Below are 19,712 nucleotides of genomic sequence, written 5' to 3'. Positions count from 1 at the left end.
AATGGGGCATTAAAGTATAAATGCTGACATTCTTGGAGTTAAATTGAAGTTATGAAACATTTCATAATGTTAAATTGAAGTTATGAAACATTTCATAATCAAGCAACTTAATCAAGGCTGATCTACCAACTATTTAAGGCCCCAAAATTTTAAATATTATTTGACACAATTTGTTACTAATCCATAATACAGATTATTTCAGGGTGGAATAAGGCCTCTGCTTGAGTATTTCATATGAGTGCTACATAGAGACCAGGATTTTTAAAATTTCCTTTTCTAATGGTGGAAACATGTTAAACAACACGAAACAAGCTTTTCGACAGCTATTGGTCTCATGATTCTGCCTTATACTGGGAGTGGGTAGAACAACTGTACGCTGTATGATGAAAGGAGAAGGTATCACCATCACTCCTAGAAAAATGTATAAATTGGGTTAAATTTTATGCATATTTATGCATTACTTTCCTAGAAGTTAATTAAAAGAGAGTAACTATAGCCAGTGCGTTCCCATAGATACATTCAGGATCTGGATTTAACAAATGTTTGCTGTAACCTGTAGGTATTTATAACCCTGTGCAAATCAGTATAATCCTCAAATCTCAACTCCTATCATGCATTAATTTTGGTATCACATCATTCTCAAGTATAGATATCATCGTTTAATTATTTGCATTAAAAGTACGGATAAACAGATAAGAATGATACAGCACTTTTCAAATAGTGAATACAAATTAAGACCATCAGCATTACTTCTTGATTTGTACTCAAATTATGAGTTTGATTTTTGATCGACTGAAAAGCTGAAAGTCCTTTGATTTTACTTGCTAATTCTTATAGGCTGTCAAATCCTTAAGATCTAGGGAAGTTAACCAGCCAGCAGTGCAATCACATGCATGTCTTCTCAGAAGTAATCTCCATTCAGCTCAATAAATTCATTCCCAAGTTAGTCTGTACAAGTTAGTCCGAAACATTGCAACAAAGAAGAAATTAGGCGCAGCTGTTGGAATCAAGTCAGGTAAGGGCCAGCAGATCAAATGATGCTTAAAAGATTAGCAAGGATATGACAAGTATCAATTTACATATCTCTAATGGAAGCTACAGGAGGAAGTTTGTCATGTCTGGAACAGCCTGGATGCCCTTGCACCAAAGCAAATTACAGAAATCTTCCCAGACGTTGGTGAATTGTGTGTGTGGTCTTGTGAAATTTGGTGGTACACTGGCACCATATTGCTGGCTCCTATTAAGAATAAATAACTAATTTACAATAATTAATCCATTGGACTATAAAGGCATAACTAATCATTACCAAGAACTTTCCCTTTTAGGAAGAGTTAGGCACTATTCCAGAAATAATTAAAAGAATGTATCCATATGACCTGTAGAAGCAAATCTCTGTCATAGCACTCATGGTTTATGGAATGTTAGAAGGGGTCCCCTCAATTATTATGATAAGCACCCAGTCTTAATGCAGGCTCTATTAAAATTTTATTATTATTATTAAAATGATTATGGAAGCTTTTTAAAAAAAATCTACAGAGTATTATTCTATACATTCTCAAAGCAGCTTGTTATAACAATAATTTTTATATTTTAAAAGTTTTCTTACTGTTTCACTGAGGCCTACTGCCTCAGTGAAATCTGTTTTGATATACCTCAAGTTTTCCTAGCTTTGAACTGAATTCTTTTCCCTGCATGAAGGTTATTCATTTATCAGTCCTGTGGGCCCTTATGACCACTGAAAATAAGGTAAGAATCTTAGTAATACTAATTTTTGAATCTGTTCAGATTCATTTTGATGACCAGGAAGAACGCTCAGGCATCTGACTTTACAAACATGGGAGGAAGGACCTCAAAACATTTTCAGATTTGCTATTTTTCCCTGACTGTTGACATCCACCTAGTTTTGGTAATCTACACTATTTTGTTTTTCTTCAATTACTTCTAGTTCACTGAGGGATAGCCAATTACTGCTACATTCCATGTCGGAATAGTTACCTTTGAAATGATTCTTTGGGTGCTGGTCAATGATGTGAAACAGAGAACTCAGACATTTATCAATATAAGCTTTTGCAGGGAGTTCTTTAGCTTAGCAAGTTAATATAAAATCATCCTGAGTCTTGCTGTCATAACTGGCATGGCTAATTTCATTTTCATGGCACTAGTATGCTTTCCATATTAGCACAGTATAGAGGTAAAGACCTGTTTCTCTTCTCAAGGCCAAATTCCAAAACTATCCTTTGAAAGTCAGTCATAGGGAGCTTTAAGGATATGTAATTTCCATGTCCATGCCACTGATATTTTACTATCTTTTGGTGATTTCAGTTTTGCAGATAGATGTTCTAGTAACTATTGGAATGAGTAATTCTTCCATATTACAAACAACCTATGCCAGCTAAGGACACAAATATTAGGTGATCTGTTAGTTACATTGCAAAATTTCGTACAAGAGATCTATATCACAATCCTGAGAAATTTGGCATCCGTTTTTTTAACAAAATAATCCTTTTCTATTTTAATAGTGCATACAATATATGTCAATGCACTTAACCCTATAATCAGCCAGGGACTGACTGGGACCTTCTTGTACTAAAATATCCATATCACAGCTGAGAAGATTTTTCCACCCAATACCAGTCCTCTAGAACTAACTTCCATCAGGATCATGCCTGTAATTTAATGTATCCAAATATAAAAAGCACTAAAAGGATGACCTTTGTGCAGCTGGTTTAAGAATTAATTCTTTATGCAGAAATTTATTGTTGTTTAGATGAGATCAAATCTATCATAAAAGGCTTGAAGAGCAGTAAAGCTCCTTTTCTACCAGCTGAGCTATTCAAAAAAAATAGCCCGACTGGTGAGCCCCTCCTTTGCCGGGTTTATTCACACATATAAATAATACCTGCCATATCCCAGTTGGGTGGAAGATGGCAATAGTAGTACCTATATACAAAAAAGGGAATAAAAAGGACCCTAGCAATTATAGGTTCATTATTCTAATAGATATTGTGGCTAAAATATATGCCAGGTTCCTCTTGAGTAGAGTTGAGAGATGGGTAGATGAAAAGTGCATTCTCGTAGAAGAATAAGTTGGCTCCACTATCGACAATTGCTTTGTCTTGAACCATGTAACTACAAAATATGTCAGTAAGGAGAAACAACTGTTTCTGCCTTTATAGACCTTAGTGCAGCATTTGACACAGTAAACAGAAATATTATGGAGGAAATTAACTGTCCTCAGTATGGAACTCAAATTGCTGGCACTGATCGAAGCCCTTTACACAAATGCTTGAGAGTGCAGTTTGGGGTTAATGGAGCCATGACAATAGAATCGATACAAAGGGGTAAGACAAAGGTGCATACTCACACCACTGCTATTCAGTTTATATATTAATGACTTACCAAGATTGAGGAAGGATCCTGAAGTACACATCCCTAAGGCACTCAACACACATCGCAACGCCTTGCTATATGCTGACAATATGATTTTACTATCATATTCGCAAGTTGGGTTGTGTAGGTTGTTAAGAAGACTTGGCTCCTATTGTCACAATAATTCTCTGATTATTAATAAATTAAAGTAAAAATTCATGGGTTTTGGAAAATGACATCACAGTCATAGATGGCTATTAGATGGTGAGCCAACAGAGCAAGTTAACACCTATCCTTATCTAGGAGTTGGTACGAGACTGGATCCTGGTTCCTTCTTCATCAAAGGAGCTCACTCAGAGTGAGGGCACATGCAAATTTACTGCTCAAATTAATAAATCAGAGCTATCTAGGTTCCTTAGCCCCAATTATTAAAGTATATAAGGCCAAGTTTACCCCTATGCTCTTATATGGAGCTGACGTTTGGGGCTTCAAACATGTACCATTATTACAGCATCTGAGAAGTATCTTGGGTACAGATAAAAGGACCTCAGCTGCTGCAGCTAGAGGTGAATTGGGAATTTATGCAATTTGTTCTTTGTCTAAAATCAGGGCATACAATTATTGGTGCAAAATCAATGCTATGGAAACTATAGACTCCCCAAACTGTGTTTGTTACAACAAACAAAATCTCAGTTAGAGACCCCTTGGGTCGTACAACTGACAAATTATAATAGGAGCTGTGGTCTCCCTGTTTCTTGCCCAACTGTTTCTGGAAAACAAGTTAAAAAGATTGCTGCACAAAGAATTTTGGATATTGAAGCTCAGAGAGATATAGCCATCCTTAGTAAGGCTGGCCCATTGAAATGGATGAGCCGCTATAAACATTCCTTCCAAATTGCCAAGTATTTAAACACAGAAATGCCCAAACACCTTAGGGGGGTATTTATTCAAGCAAGGTTTGAGCAGCTGGACACAATGGTTAAATATGGAAGGTTTAACCAAGTCCCTTATAATGAATGTACTTGTATTTGCAGAGCCCCAGAGACAGAAGACATTACACATATATTATCTGAAAAGTCAATTGTATAAGAAAGAAAGTGATCAGTATCTTGGACCGCACATTAGATGAAGGGCCTATTGGGATCCTTACGTTAAAGCAACATATTCATGTGCAGCCAGAATTCAAAAATTACATATAATACAGCCCTTTATTTGAACAAAACAGTACAGTTGAGAGCTGCATATGTGGATCTGATTGGGGTAAATTGTAGGGGGTGACATAGAAATATGATTTTCATTTTCTTTTACTTATTTCTTTTATTATATTTTTAACATATGGTCTTATTACTGTTCTGTGTTTTATATTTTGCATTCTGATATGGCCTAATGACTAATCAATAAAGTATTACTATTATTATTGTTGTTTAGCCATAGGTTCTAATGACCATTTTAAATGATTTGAGGGCCATACAGGCTACTAGGACTGGCTAGTTTAATTATAAACTTAAATTGACTTGTAGTATATTATTGTATTAATTTCTTGTGGTATTTTATTATTTTGTACTGTGACTAGTTATAGAAGTCAGAAAAATAAAACAACTACTAGTAGTGCATTAATTATGCAGTCATAGATAAGGAAAATCAAGTCTTTGTCAATGTTTTTTATGATTTTCTGAATCTGTTCGTTTCACTTTCATGTTTTTCCAAAACTTTTCAAGACAGCTTCCCCACATTACACATTTAACTACCAACTTGAAAATAATATAACAATAATAAAATGTACCATTCTGACCTAAATTTCTGAAAATTCTTAAACCAAATTGGAATAAATTTTGAATATGAAATAATTATTTCAGACCGAACCAAACTTTTTGTATTACTTGTTTGAACAATGATGCTGCATTTTTATTTTGAAGAGAATATGTTCAGACATAAAAGAACAGTTCCATGCTCTAGCATCAAATTAGAATGATGGTAGGCCACAAGAGATCCATAATTATTTTTCGATATAGAATAAGTAAGATGCAAGACATATACATAAACCATGTAAAACATACAAATATTTATTTAATTTAATAATTCAAGTATTACAGATCAGATCATAGATAAAATTTAGTTCACATCAACAGAAGCAGTAACAACTTACTTGAGATAAATGAGCTCATACTCAGTTAAATACCTCTCTTATTTGCATTATAGGATACGATGCACTGAAACAGAATCAGAGATTCTGTAAGATATTAAAGACAAGATCTGTATTATGCAACTCAATCTTCAAAATTTCTCCCTCACTATTTTTCCATAGACAGATCAATATTATCCACTATGTGCCAGAAGCAGAAAATAAGAGTATTATATGCAATACAGGTAGTCCTCGACTTACAACCACAATAAAGTCTGGAAAATTTGTTAAGTGAGGCAGTTGTTAAGTGAAGCATCATGTGACCACACCCAATTTTACATTTGCTGCAGTAGTTGTTAAGGGAGTCATGTGGTCATTAAGCAAATCGTGCAGTCATTAAGTGAATCACATGGTTCCCCATTGATTTTGCTTGTTGAAAGCTGGCTGGGAAGGTCGCAAATGGTGATCATGTGATCTTGGGACACTGCAACCATCATAAATACATGCTGGCTGCCAAGTGCCTGAATTTTGATCACATGACCATGGGGATGCTATGACGGTTGTAAGTGTGAGGACCAGTCGTAAGTCATTTTTGCAGCACTGTTGTAACTGAACAGTTGCTGAATGAATGGTTGTAAGTCAAGGACTACCTGGTGAATATGTGGAAGCTATAACTTTTGGACTACAGTTTCCCCAAGTTCCAGATATTACAGACCATATTTTGCAGTGTTTTTAGGGGACTGAGGAACACATTCAGAGTGGCTGTGATATGAAAATGTCACTAAAGGGCAAGGGACTGAGAAATGTTATCCCCTCATCGCTGGGGTATGGGCTTCCATAAAAATAAAATAGATGCATTAGGCTTTTCAGAGAGTTAGCATAACTCTTGGATTTATTTTGCAAAATAACCATACATAGAAAATCTTGTCACCATTATTTCAGCAATACAATATCAGGTGGTTCTAAGGCCTGCAAAAGAGGGACTTTGCCACAATGTCTATGGGTTGCCCACCTCTTTAAAATGAATCTATTACTCAGTTAATGCATAGGGAATCAGTGTTTAATGAATTCTTAAACAGAAAAGTTACAATAAGGACATTAACCTTAATTAATTAATTAATACGTCACATTTAGTCATCACCCATCTCACTCAGACAGCGACTCTGGGCAGTGACTAGAGAGAATAGCCTATTCTGGCCCCTGGATTTATCCTTATGGGCCAATGCGATATGATTACCTAAATTTCCTGCATCCTTAGGCAGGACTTGGTATGACCTCACCTGCTGTGATGGAATGGAATTATGAAGGCCAGGCTCAGGGAGATAAACATTTGCTTAGCTCGCCAGAGGAGCGTGGGAGATACAAGAGGATGAGACTGGCACCTCCCTGAGGAATTCACACTGTTGTGGCTGGATGGCTTGGGAGCTGGAGTTTCAGTCTGGGAAGATTCTTGCTAGAGGTTGTAGCTAATAAAAAAGCTGAACTGAATTTGCATTGTCTCTTGGAGTTCCTTGGACTAGGCCTGACACCTGCTTTGTTATTTCTTCACTTTATCTCCACCAAGAGCTTTTAATGACTGGATCTTCACAGAATAACTCCATAATTCTGAATACACAGAATAGACCTGTACAAATTAAATGACCCTACAAATGTCACCAGTTCATTTTTTTTAATATTCAAAGGAAAGTGCTTGGTAAGTGTTCCCAAATCTTATGAACATTAAGGGATTTGTATTACCCTAGATCCCAATTCAAAGACCCAAAGGACCAGGTTAGGGACCGATCGTTACAGAGAAAATCTATCTATGTGGTTGCTAAGAGTCAACTCTGACTTGATGTCATATAATCAATCAATCAATCAATCAATCAATCAATCAATCAGATTGTTCCCTTGGTCAATTAAAGGAGTCCTTCAATTCACAGAAAGACAATTCTAGATTCCATCTATTGCATGAAACCAAAAGAATAATTTAGCAATTATTCTGGTCAAGATTATAAAACCATATAATAATATTTGCCTTTATTCCTTAATCTCAGTACTGACTTACACAATGCACATGAGAATGCATGTATTTCTCAATATATTTGGGCATTCAGGCCACATGGATAAATTAAAACATACCACACACACTGTTCTGCATTTTGTGAATCAGCATTGAGCACTGAAGTTTTTTTTCAACAAGAATAAAAGACTTTTGCAAAATGTCTATCTTGCCAGGAAAAGGGATCAAGACTTCCATAAAGGGAACAATACAGGTTTCAACTCAATCAAATTTAACCCTCTTGGCAATTACAGCTTCCTTGCCTGTTCCTAATGCATTTCACAGGAAGAGAGAAAACTGGATGATTATACAGCAAAATACTAGTAAAAATTATATTGCAGTCTTGGGAGTTCTTTGAAAGTAGGAAAGAGAAAATTGCCTAGTTCCCACGAGCATTTTAGAGAATGAATTAAAAATAAAGAGAGAGCAAAAACAACCTGGTAACAATGTGGAGCCAAAACTCTCATACAAAGCTGCTATGAAATAATGGCAAAATTAGCTAGGGAGGAAAGGAATCATGTTCCAGTCGATTAGGTTTGAATGTAATTCTACTTGGGCTCCTTTGCTAGGCCTATGATCAAAATGGTCCTTACCAGGTTTGCTGACCTAGAGTCTGCCTTATGCCCGCTCCGCTAACACTTTTACTAAACTCATCTCTCCAGCTAAAAGGTGGTAGTGACAAATTACTCCATGCTAGGTTATCAGAAGAAAAGTGCTGTGGTCCAATATCAGAATGGAAGCATCATAGGCTAGGGTGGGCAGCTTAAGATTTCCCCTCTAAAGTACTTGTTCTGACAAATTCATATAGACTTCTAGTATGGAATTGTTGATCTCTTAAAAAAAAAAAAACTTTAGTAATGCCAGTCATACCACTTGTGAACTAAGCCATTGCATAGTGACTTTAGAGGAAAAGAAATGGTAGAGTAGATGCATGCAACGTACTTACATATCATGTCATTTGGCTCTAAAAGCTACAAGACATAAGGCAAACTGCTGGATTAATTCCTGACATTTCCAGTTAAAGATCTCAGGTTGTAAACGGAAGTGCACAATTGTTTAATTCGGTGAGACTGTTAACATCACAAGAGCTTCATTTGTTCAACAGGTCTTTCTCCATTTTTGCCAGAAGCTCCAACTGGATCTGATATGTGACAGCTCCAACAATTCACAGCAGTCCACAAAATATTAATTTTCAGTAACATACATAGGAATAAAATGCCACTGAAGTGTGGAGCTGTCAGTTCCAAGTGGTAACACTATTTCCATATGTACAGAATGGGTGGATTAATAGAACACACTTAAGACCTGGCTTTTCCCCCAAGCGCTGGGATAGGGTGAGATGGACAAGAAGATTTAACAATGGACTGCATGAGGAAGCTTAACTTTGGTGCCAGCTTTTTTAATGTTTGTGGTTTTAATAGATATATGTATTATGTTGTTTTATTATTGATGTTGTTTTAATTGTTGATTGGGAGCCACCCAGAGTTCAATATAAGGTGGGTGGCTATATGTTTTAAACAAACAAACAAACAAACAAACAATATTTTGTAATATTGTCTAATTGTAGGTCTGTGAAAAAGAAAAACATAAGAATACTGCTTTCGGAAATGGCAACCGTGTGCATACATTATGGGTTACCACAGGAAAAAAAGGAATGAAAAAAACGATTCTATAATAAAGAATTATATGCACTTTAGAAACAAAAACCAAGTGTGCAAGTTGTGCAGAAAAAAAACACCTGTTTGGAACATCTCACTTGTGTAGAACAGATGCAACACTTTGCAGTAACAGCCACTGTATCCTGAGTACCTAAACAAGCAATTTATAAAGCACATACTTGTCTTGCAAAAAAGTCCTAGATTCAATCCCTGGTATTTCCAAACAGGAGAATGCCAAGTCTAGGAACCTGCAATGCTTCTGCCAAGTCAATGCAGATGCTACATTGGCATTATTGAGCTCAATAAACCGTGCTCTGATGTGGCATAAAATAACCATGTTCCTAGTGAAAAAGCAAATACAGTAAAATAAAACCAAGTGTATCTTGGTTTTTAATTGTTATGGCTGCTATGACACTAATTCCAAGTACAGTGGTACCTCTAGTTACGAACTTAATCCATTCCGTGACTCTGGTTGCAACTCGAGTTGGTCTCAAGTCCAGGTAAAGTTTCCCATAAGGTTCAATGTAAATACGGTTAATCCATTCTGCCCTCCGAATTTGGTCGCACCACGAGGCAAATTTCCCCATAAGGTTCAATGTAAATACGGCTAATCCACCCTCCGAATTTGGTCGCACCCCGAGGTAAATTTCCCCCATAAGGTTCAATGTAAATACGGCTAAACAGTTCTGAAACATATGCATTTTATTTTTAAACCTCAAAAACCTTCCAAACACCACAAAAACCTTCCAAACGCCACAAAACACACCACAAGCCTCACTGAACGTCTCCTTGCTACCGCGATCTCGCCCACAGGAAGCCGCGACCGCGTGGCAGCAGGGAGAATGGCCGCGGATCTGGTTCGTAAGTAGAGGCGGAGTTCGCATGTCGAGGTAAATTTTTGGGGCCGGAGCTGGTCGTATCTTGAAAAATTCGTAAGGAGGGGCGTTCGTAACTAGAGGTACCGCTGTATATTGGATGCAAGGACTGATCCCTTACGTCTTCAACCCGTCCCACCTGATCGCACAGAGAGGGCATGCTTTGGACCTCCTCAGTAAAAGAACTCCATCTAGTGGGGTCCAGAAGGCGGGCCTTCTCTGCAGTAGCCCCCGCTCTTTGGAACATTCTGCCCCTGGAGGTGCGATTGGCCCCCTCACTCCTGACCTTCCGAAGGGCTTTGAAGACCTGGTTCTGCCACTTGGCCTGGGGCGGGTAGGGAATACTTCAAGCAGGGGGATGGCTAGCCCCATAGTGGCCAGCTCTCCACAGCCTGATTTTCCATCTGCTTGGATCTTCCTTTCTTTAGTATTGTTTTAAATTTTGGATGTTTTATGTGTTTTAGATGTATTTATAGTTTTAATCTTTTTTGTAAGTCGCCCAGAGTCCCCTATTGTGGGGGAGATGGGCGGCGGAGAAATCCAATAAAATAAAATAAATAAAAATAAATACATGAGTTAGGTTAAAATCATGGATGCAAATATGAAGCTTACAAATCTTTCAACAAGTTGCACACATGAAACCCATCTCCACCAAGCCAAACCCCAGGCATGCACGCACGTCTAAAGGATTTAGTTGCATTGAAATAAGGTACTAAATAGGCTATGGATTGATTATTGCTTATGTGTGATCCGATTTTGTAACAACCTGGTTATTATTTGGGCATGGGGAAGATATGAAATTGAAGAGTATCACTGCCACTTCCCATGTTACAAGGAAGTATTATTATTGTATCTGATTTGCTTCTTCCATATTCATTTACTGATGGAATCCAGTGATGCAAACCCAATGACCGTGCAGTAACTCTCTTACGTCCCACTGATTTAGTTGATCATTGGTCAGAAAATATGCTTAGGGCTGCAGCTTTAAAGTCTGATCCTCATACACATTAGTAATAAGGAACACCTTATGTTTCACTCCAGGCAGCAAAATGATAAGACACAGTCCTAGTCAATCCCTTTGCACTGGACATCATTTACTGCCTGATAAACATGTTCCAAACTAGCTGAATTTCTTCTTTTAAGAGATTCAGCATACCCATCAGCTTCGGACTAACGCCTGCTACAGTCCTATGAATGCTGTGCAACCTAGGCCTTTAGCTTAGTCGCAGCTTCTTAGCTCAAGACAAATTTCTGAAGTAGCATTCAGCTGAACAAACTGCCTATTGGATTAGTGATACATTATCTTAACAGTAACACTCAGACGTGTCATAAAGATTAAGAAGTTTTCTGTAACTTCCAACAAAGGTCTACTTCACATATTTCAAATTCTTATACAGCAATCCGTCTCTGTCTCTTGTACTCATATGAAAGGGATGTTGAGGACGAATAAGAGAACTAAACATAATGTCCAAAATAAAAATATTGTTCCATTTGCTCTTCCCACTACTAATATAAACTTAATTATGTTAACACTACTAATAATAGATATTATCAAATATCTGCAACTGTATTCAGTACCCAAAACAAGCAAAGTTCAGATATTGATATTTGGCTTCATAATGCACTTAAAAAGGCACAGATCAGGAGGGGTCTAGTGAGAAACTGCTTGTCCCTCACAATAACCTTGCCACTGAGAATGTACAAAAAAATTATACAGGAAATATTTCAGAACTATAGATTAATCAATCACCAGCAGGTCACAGAAAGAGAATGAAATAGATGGAGTCTAGCTCAACCTGATGCCCAATGGAGAAGCTGCAATATAGGATGCCAATTAGAGATGTGGCCATCGAACCCCTGAGGGGTTAAATATTTCCAGCTCAACAATTCTTGGCACTATTTCACCGTTGAACAGCCTCAGTTTTTAAGAGGATTTGTCTAGTGCTTCTTTTCCAAAACATATATCTCTAGTATTTCTACCCATTGGATTTAGTTTTCATGCTTTTTAAAGCAGCAGAGTAAAAATGTGTTCCAATTGTGACATGACAACTCTCCAGAAACTGAAATACATTAATCCTATTTCCCAAAGAGTACACCTCAGCTTACTGCAACTCGGCTTATCACAAAAGGCCTATTTTGGGTACCTGTATCACAAAAAAAATGTCAGGAAGAATTTCATGTGGGGATCAAAATGGGTTCTGGAATCCAACAGTCTGTGTTGTTGACATCTAGATATTGTAGCCACATGCAAACTCATGCTCTAAAGTTGTTTGGGACTCCCAGTGTCCATTAGTCCCTCCCAGCATGGCAAACGAAGGGGACTGTGGAAATTGCAGTCTGACTATCTAGAACATTCCAGGTTGCCAACCACTGGCATATTGAAAATAGAAGTCAAGCTGACAGATTTTGTAAAGCCATCTAGTTAGTTCATGCAAGAGGAGGATTTGAAATGCACAATCCCTTAGCCAATGCAGTACGTGTGCCACAAGTTTATAGGCCATGTCCATACATATGTGTGGATTGCTCTTTAGCAACCCCAGCAAAATTATATAGCTGCCTTTGGATATACTGTACACTCTTGTTTCTATTAACATTTTTCTTGGTTTCTATTAACATTTTTGTTTCTATTAACAAATTATCTATTCTGTTGCAAAGATCTGAATCAGAGCTAGAAAATCTGTTCAGAAATCTTTCTCTTACAATGTGAACATATTGTGAATGTATGATAGATAAGCCAAGACAAAACAAAATACATTAACAACATATTTTAATCTTTTGTCCTCAGACCAAAATTCAAACACTGTAAAGGAAATGCAAATGTTTATATAAAATTAAATAGTAGTTGAAAAATAAATACATATCATTAACATAAATACATAAAGAAATCCATTCTACTGAAAAGCTTCAGCCAATAGTATACTCTTGGTTTAAAAATCTCCCCTAATAATAACAATAATAATAATAATAATAATAATATCATAAACATCATCATGGGAAGCAACCCTCCATCTGTGACAGATGAAGTATAAAGATCTACAGCAGAAAGGTACTGATAAATGTCAGAGCTAAAAGAAATTGTACTAATTCAAAACTAAAATACTACTTTTTTCCATTGCCTATACTAGTACTGTATGATATCAAAATGAGGTAGACAAGCATATGAAACAAGCTTATTTACTTGGAGAGGGTTTCTTTTGGTCAGCACCATCCGTGTTATTCTGGAGAAATCTAGCATGCTTCAACTTAACTTACGTGAATTTTACATTTTTAAAACAGTGATACATTTTGATTAGGATACAGAGATATGGCTCAGTCCTGCAGATTTTTTCTGGGTATGGAAAAAATGTGTACACGTATGTGGAATATTCACATGCAAGGATCGCTGCAATTTTAATGAAGGCTTTCACAAGATTCTTCCCTGATGAACCCAAAGATTTTCGAATAACAACAGAAATGTGCAAAGCTAAAATATCTCAACTTGGAGGAATAATAATAATGGAAAGATTTCTTGAACTGCATTAAAATAGTGTTATTTCAGTTCCGCTATCACTTGTCTTTTCAGCTTCAAACCTTACATAGAGGCTGGTAGGAGAACGGAATTAGTAATTAATGTACTTTTTCACCACATATCCTTCTGTTTCAGAATCTGAAAAATTTATATTTCAGCATGTTAGGCCCACTTCTTTAGGTTTAGGTTTTCTAAACTACTGTGATTACTTATTTAATAAAATGACACCAGGCCATTTTATTTTTAAAGCTGTAGAACAACACATAGAAAATCACCCCATTAAGTTATATTGTCTACTGAAAGTTCAGATTTCTAATTTTCATTCCTGCATTAAAAAATACACAGGTATCAGGAGGCTTTGGTTTATTTCCATTTTAATTAAAAAAAACAAAACAAGACACTGGGAACCACAGACACCTGAAATTGTTGCCTAATTAAGAAATGACTGAATGACCTCTGTTTAAATATTAAGAAGAAAAAATTACATTTTTAGGAAGAGGAACTACATTTAATTCACCAAAGCATTCTAGAAGAATTACAGGAGTGAGGCAGGGCTGCATTTCACTGACTATCTTTTTATTTCATACCCTTTGGCTATTGAAAATTTAACTTGAAGTAAACGTAATTCACTGTCCATAGCAGTTCTCAATACATAGTTTGGGAATAAAGCGAACATACAAATTCACCCCTTAGTATAGAAAAGGCTTCATTAGCACCTTGGAGGGAAAATATTTTACAGCACTGTCCCTTGCAATGATAAAGCACCACAAAAAATATTATTTATGCACATGTATTACGGCTGTTCAGTGCTTCAGATACAATTCCCCAAAACAATTCATGAATGTAGCACCTGTCTGCCACTCCTGGAAGCAACTGTACCTTATTCCAGGGTTGTGCAACTGCCCTGTAGTCCTGGAAGAAGATGTGGCTGCTTTAAAGACTTGCCAACCAAAGAGACATTTGTGCCCTTGCACGCTCCAAACCACCTTTTGGGACTGAATTCAAAGCACTGCATGGCCCTAATATGTATGGCTATTAGACCATTCATTGAGGTATGCAGATTAAAACTGTTACAAAACACTCCTCAGAAACGGCAGTGAATAAATGAACAAACTACTATTTTTGCAATTGGACTATAAAAACCAGGCAAGGTTAGGAAGTTTGTAAATTGGCTGAAGAGGACTCTCTTCTCTATCTAAAGTGTTATAGAGTCAAATTAGGCCAAAAGAAATCTAACATAATAACTGAATACAATTTATTTTGAGTTTGCTTGGTATTCAACTATAACCAGAGGCATCAAGTGGTCTACTATCTGGATATTATCCCATGTTATTCAGTTATTCAGATGGGGTAAATATCTATTAATTTAAAAGGTCCAGAACAGCAATGGTTGTGTGCCTACTGACGCTAACATTGTGAGAAGGAGGGATGAGTTTATTAGATAAAAAGTTGATTAGGGCCTGTTGAAATTTGCACAGGACAGAAATTAGATGCTTATTTATTTATGTACCACAATGTTTATGCTACCCCACAAAGACTCTTATCTACCAATAGAATTCCTAGCAACAGGGAGTTGTTTGTGAACAACAACTGAAGGTTGCCTTGCCTTTTTGGAGAGCTTCTGAGAGAAGATAGGTTGCACTGAAGCCAAGATTTTTGCCTGCCTCCCCCCCCCCCCCCCCGATAGGCCTGGGAAGCCAGGAAGGAAGCAGAGAGAGAAAAAGACCATTCTGCTCTTTTCTGCCATTCCATACATGTGTTTGGAGAAAAAATCAGCTGAGCTTATTTAATTTTAATTTCTGGGATCTCAGGAACACTGAAGGAAACTCAGTTCCCTTATAATACATGAATTTGCTTCACTACCAGCCTGGAATTAAATATAGATAAACATGCAAAACTTCAGAACTTCCAAGGATTATTCCCAAGATGCAAGCTGGTATGAACAAGCACATCTTGCATTTTCTCTCTGAAGAAAGTGACTAAGAGAAGCCTGTGGTGATCAACCAAACTTGCCATGTAAGGAAAAAACTTCCCCTGAACATAGGATCCATAAATTAACGGAATCTTTCCACTTGATAGTTCCTATCTGCAAACATTACCAGCCATAGATCATTCACAAGGAAACCCTCTGGAAATATATATGCCACATACTTCTGAAGCACTTCACAGCATGTTACAAATGAAAGGCAATCCATTCTCAAAACAACAAATTAAAACCCAGCCAACATCTCAGTTCTTTTTAAATATAGCATAAAAGATGTACCTGGAATGGAGTCATTGTAAGCTTCTCTGTTTGGGAATAATTGGTCAGATCCTGAGTCACTATGACTCTTGTTCAGAATTAAGGCTGTATAGATTCATTGATACTTGAATATGAACTTGGAGCTCTTAGTGAATGAATTTTTAAAGTTCTCTATGTAGCACGTATGACTCTGTTGGAGTCATCACTGGATCTCTAAGGCATCACTGGATTTCTAACAAGGCCCAGATCCCAGCACAGGAGTTATTGGCTAGGCCTGCTGCATCTTCTAATACCCTTCCTTACTCTTACTAATTTCTAAGTAGTAATATCAAGTACTGTTTCTGTTCTATAGAGGAGTGCAGTATATTGGCTCAGAGACATAGGACCACAGGCAACAGAAACTTCTTTGAGAAAGGTAAGACTACTTAAGAGGGGGTGCTCCTGAACCTAACTGCTATGGCTGATTGGCACTAGTTTTGCTAGTTAAGATACGGAACTACTCATAGATATGCCTAAATTTCTATCAATTGAGTTTATTCATCATCTCATGAGAACACAACAGCACTGACTTGTGGAAAAAAAGGTTGCCTGCTTCTCCATCACTTATCAAGGCCTTGTGGTTGAGATCTATCTACAGTACTTGGAACATTATCTAATAAAAAGAGCTTGGGATAATTAAAACTAAGTATGAGGTCTACTGATAAATTGAGGTTAAAAGGAAATCATTTCAATCTCTACATTTAGATTCAGACATAAAATTATGTGATATGTTCTTAATTATATTTCACAAAGTAAACCTCTGATTTCGCCCTCATGTAATTCCACAATCACATTGTTTATGTGTTTTTCTTAGGCTTCTTTCATATGGGGGTGGGGGGAAGGCTACACAGATCTGAGAGTGGTGCTGTCCCCTTGTAATCCCACAGTGGTATAGATCTCCTAGTAAGCATGAGAAGCTGAGTCAATTCATGAGAAAAAGTATTTTGCAGTTTCCTCTGGAATTGTAGGACGGGCAATTCCCTGTTGGTGGGATCTCTCACCTGATTCCATCCACTGAGATTCTCCTTCTCCTGCCAGATGGCAAGGTGCCATCTTGCCTTCCCATGCTTACTTTATTCTCTAAAGTTGCACAGAAGGAACCTTTGTTATCCCCCCCCCCCCAACTAAGCAGCTGGTTGAGTTTTTAATTATTTTTTCCCCTTTCCAGAACAAAAAGAAAGTGCACCAAGGAAAGGAGGAGGATAGGGTGGGGTAACAGCTGGATATATTTTGTACATCCTTCCACTGGCCAGCTGGAAGGGGGCACTGTCTGGCAAGATGGGGTTGGAGCTCAGCAGTGGGGATACTTGCCCAATGCTGTGAAGCTGCTGCAGAGGATATGAGAGACAAGGCTAGTGGCTGCATGAAAGGCCCCTTCCTTTATTTCTTCTTCTCATTGAAAAAAGAATTCCCAGACAATTAAGTTTGTGCTACCCTTATAAATAAGGATGCAGACATAGCAGTACTTTGAGACTAGCATTCCAAGGCACTTTTGCAGAGGGCTTAGACTGTTGCTAAAGAGTTTAGTCAGTCCTATAATGACAAAAATGAAAAAGGTTGTAGAATGGAATTTGCTTACAAAATATTCGTCAGGGGCAAATGCAAGGTACAGAACTTGCAGTGGGCTAATAAAGTGTACACACTTCACTATCAAGCAGAAAGTGCTTTTAAAAATGAACAGATTTGGGAGATGAAGCTTTCCCCACATGCCTATCCTATATGGAACTCATCATTTTTCTTTTTAAAAAGAAAGAGCTTTAAGTGAAGAATTTTTTTTTTAAACCCAAGCAAACAACCACACACCACCAAATATCAGGGCCACGACTTTAAGTACTTTGTTCCATTCCTATGAATCATTTGTAACACGGTGAACAACAATAAAATAATTATGTTATGGCCGTACCGAGCTCCAAGGGCCAGCATTCCAGGCAGCTTCCTGAGGACAGTCCTGCATCTTGCACTGCTCGCGGTCTGGTGGCTTGTCGAGGATTTCGCAGCTGAGATCCGTAAACCTCTCCCCATTGGAATGCTGGCATACAACTAGTCTCGTCCGGGTTCCTCCACCACATGACTTTGTACACTGGAAGGGAAAGATGTTACAGTGATGGATACCAGTATTAGTACTACTTCCTGCTTCCTTAGTCTGACTCAAAGCCAGTTGAGAGGTTAACTTTTCTCCTGTTCGACAGGCATATCACAGGGGATGCAAGAGGGAAAAAAATAATTTGCAACACAAAACAGAGTTAGTCACTGCACTGATAGAACGTGAGGGACATAAGACTATTAATGCTCTGCACAGTAATAGCTTCTTTTCCCTTGGATCTTTCAGAACTTACAAATTAATATCTACACTGGTTCCCTAAATGGAGGAGAACAGTATTAACTGTGCCAAAAAATATGGAGAGAGGGAAGGGAACAGAGAATAAAATTAACTTGTTGGATATGCCCCTAGTTTCCCAAGTGTAAAGCCTATGGAAAATAGAAAGAAGGCTATGAAAACCTGGCTATTTATCCAGGTCTTAGGCTAGGGTGGATGGGACACCCCTGTTTGTGATGTTTTATGTTTGCTTCATTGTTTGGATTGCCATCTTGGAATTATTTTGCAGTTATTCTTGGTCTGGTTAATTTTTTGTATTTTGCTATTTTTATGTCACTCTCTTGTTGTGAGCTGCCCAGAATTGGTTGGAGTCAGGTGACACCTGACAAACTGGACAAACTGGTGACAAACTGAATGAATGAATGAATCCCCAAACAAACATACAAATAAATAAAGCATTTAAAAAATCTGGTTCCTTCTATCTTTTAGGATTAGTTCTTGGTCTTGGCCTCATAAACATGGTTGAGAGAGTGGGGGGGGGACGGGGACTCCTGCACGTTCCAAACTCCTTTCTTAAGATAGCCTGGCTTCACCAACTACTATAATGGTTTATTAAAATAGTTCCTGTCGTATCCAGCTTTGTAAACAGAACATTTATAACATACAATAAAGGGGAGAATAAAAACACATCTTCCTGAATAAACTTTCATTTGTTAATGTCATGTTTTAATTTTACTTGTTTCAGTTGCTTTTATTGGCTTTCATTGTTATACTGTTTCTGGTAGAACATGTTACACCTCTGCTTCATGAGCTGCATTGGTTACCAGTTTGTTTCTGGGTCCAATTCAAGGTGATGGTGTTGACCTTTAAAGCCTTTCATGGCTTGGGACCAGGTTATTTGAGGGACCGCCTCTCCTTGATTTCATCTACCAGATCCAGCAGAGAAGGCATGTTACATGTTCCATCGCCTAGGGAGCTACATCTGGCGGGCCCCAGGCAGTGGGCCTTTTCTGCTGTGGTGCCCATGTTGTGAAATCTTCTCCCACATGAGGTGAGGTTGGCCTCGTCACTGTTGAGCTTCCAGACGTCCCTCAAGACCTGGTTACGCTAGTAGGCCTGGGGACCCCAGGGGACAGGTGAGCTAGTGAGGTGCTTCATTATTTTTAATATAACTTCATCTGCTATTTTTTAAAGTTGGTTTTTATCTCTTTTAATGTATTTATTTATTGTTTTAGCCTTGTTGTACACCACCCTGAGTCACTTGCTGGTGAGATGGGTGGCTATATAAATTGAATCTAAATAAGTAAATAAATCTTTTTGTAATGTCTTGATTTAAAATTTGCTTTCACTGCTGGGAGACTTTAGTGGTCAGTGATATACTGGGCTAAATAAATACATAATGCATTCACATACCTTGTTCCCACTCTAACAATCACGACCTTTCAGATCAAGATCATTATCCCTGAACCAGGCCTTAACATTCTTGGAGAAACCATTTTGAAACAATGAATGGAAGTTCAAATTCAAATGCAATCAAATAG

The 19,712-nt window shown here is 37.6% G+C and overlaps 1 protein-coding gene across 6 annotated transcripts in view; it reads right to left on the bottom strand.

Moving 5' to 3' along the window:
* Nucleotides 1–19,712, bottom strand: part of ADAMTS9 (ADAM metallopeptidase with thrombospondin type 1 motif 9) — a 143,366-nt gene that overhangs the window by 43,419 nt on the left and 80,235 nt on the right. For all 6 annotated transcript variants that reach the window (XR_015794964.1, XM_088134396.1, XM_025170169.2 and 3 more), the window contains exon 28: nt 17,758–17,934. Coding sequence is in view for 5 of the 6 variants with exons in the window: in XM_088134396.1 (XP_087990522.1) it covers nt 17,758–17,934 (177 nt within the window). In the remaining variant the exon portion in view is untranslated. The remainder of the gene's footprint in view (nt 1–17,757; nt 17,935–19,712) is intronic.

This window comes from Python bivittatus, unplaced genomic scaffold (assembly GCF_059951505.1).
Source record: "Python bivittatus isolate LINGU-HERP-01145 unplaced genomic scaffold, Pbiv_v1 ctg000080_np1212, whole genome shotgun sequence".
Lineage (NCBI taxonomy): Eukaryota > Metazoa > Chordata > Lepidosauria > Squamata > Pythonidae > Python > Python bivittatus.
This window is presented reverse-complemented; position numbering and strand designations above follow the sequence as displayed.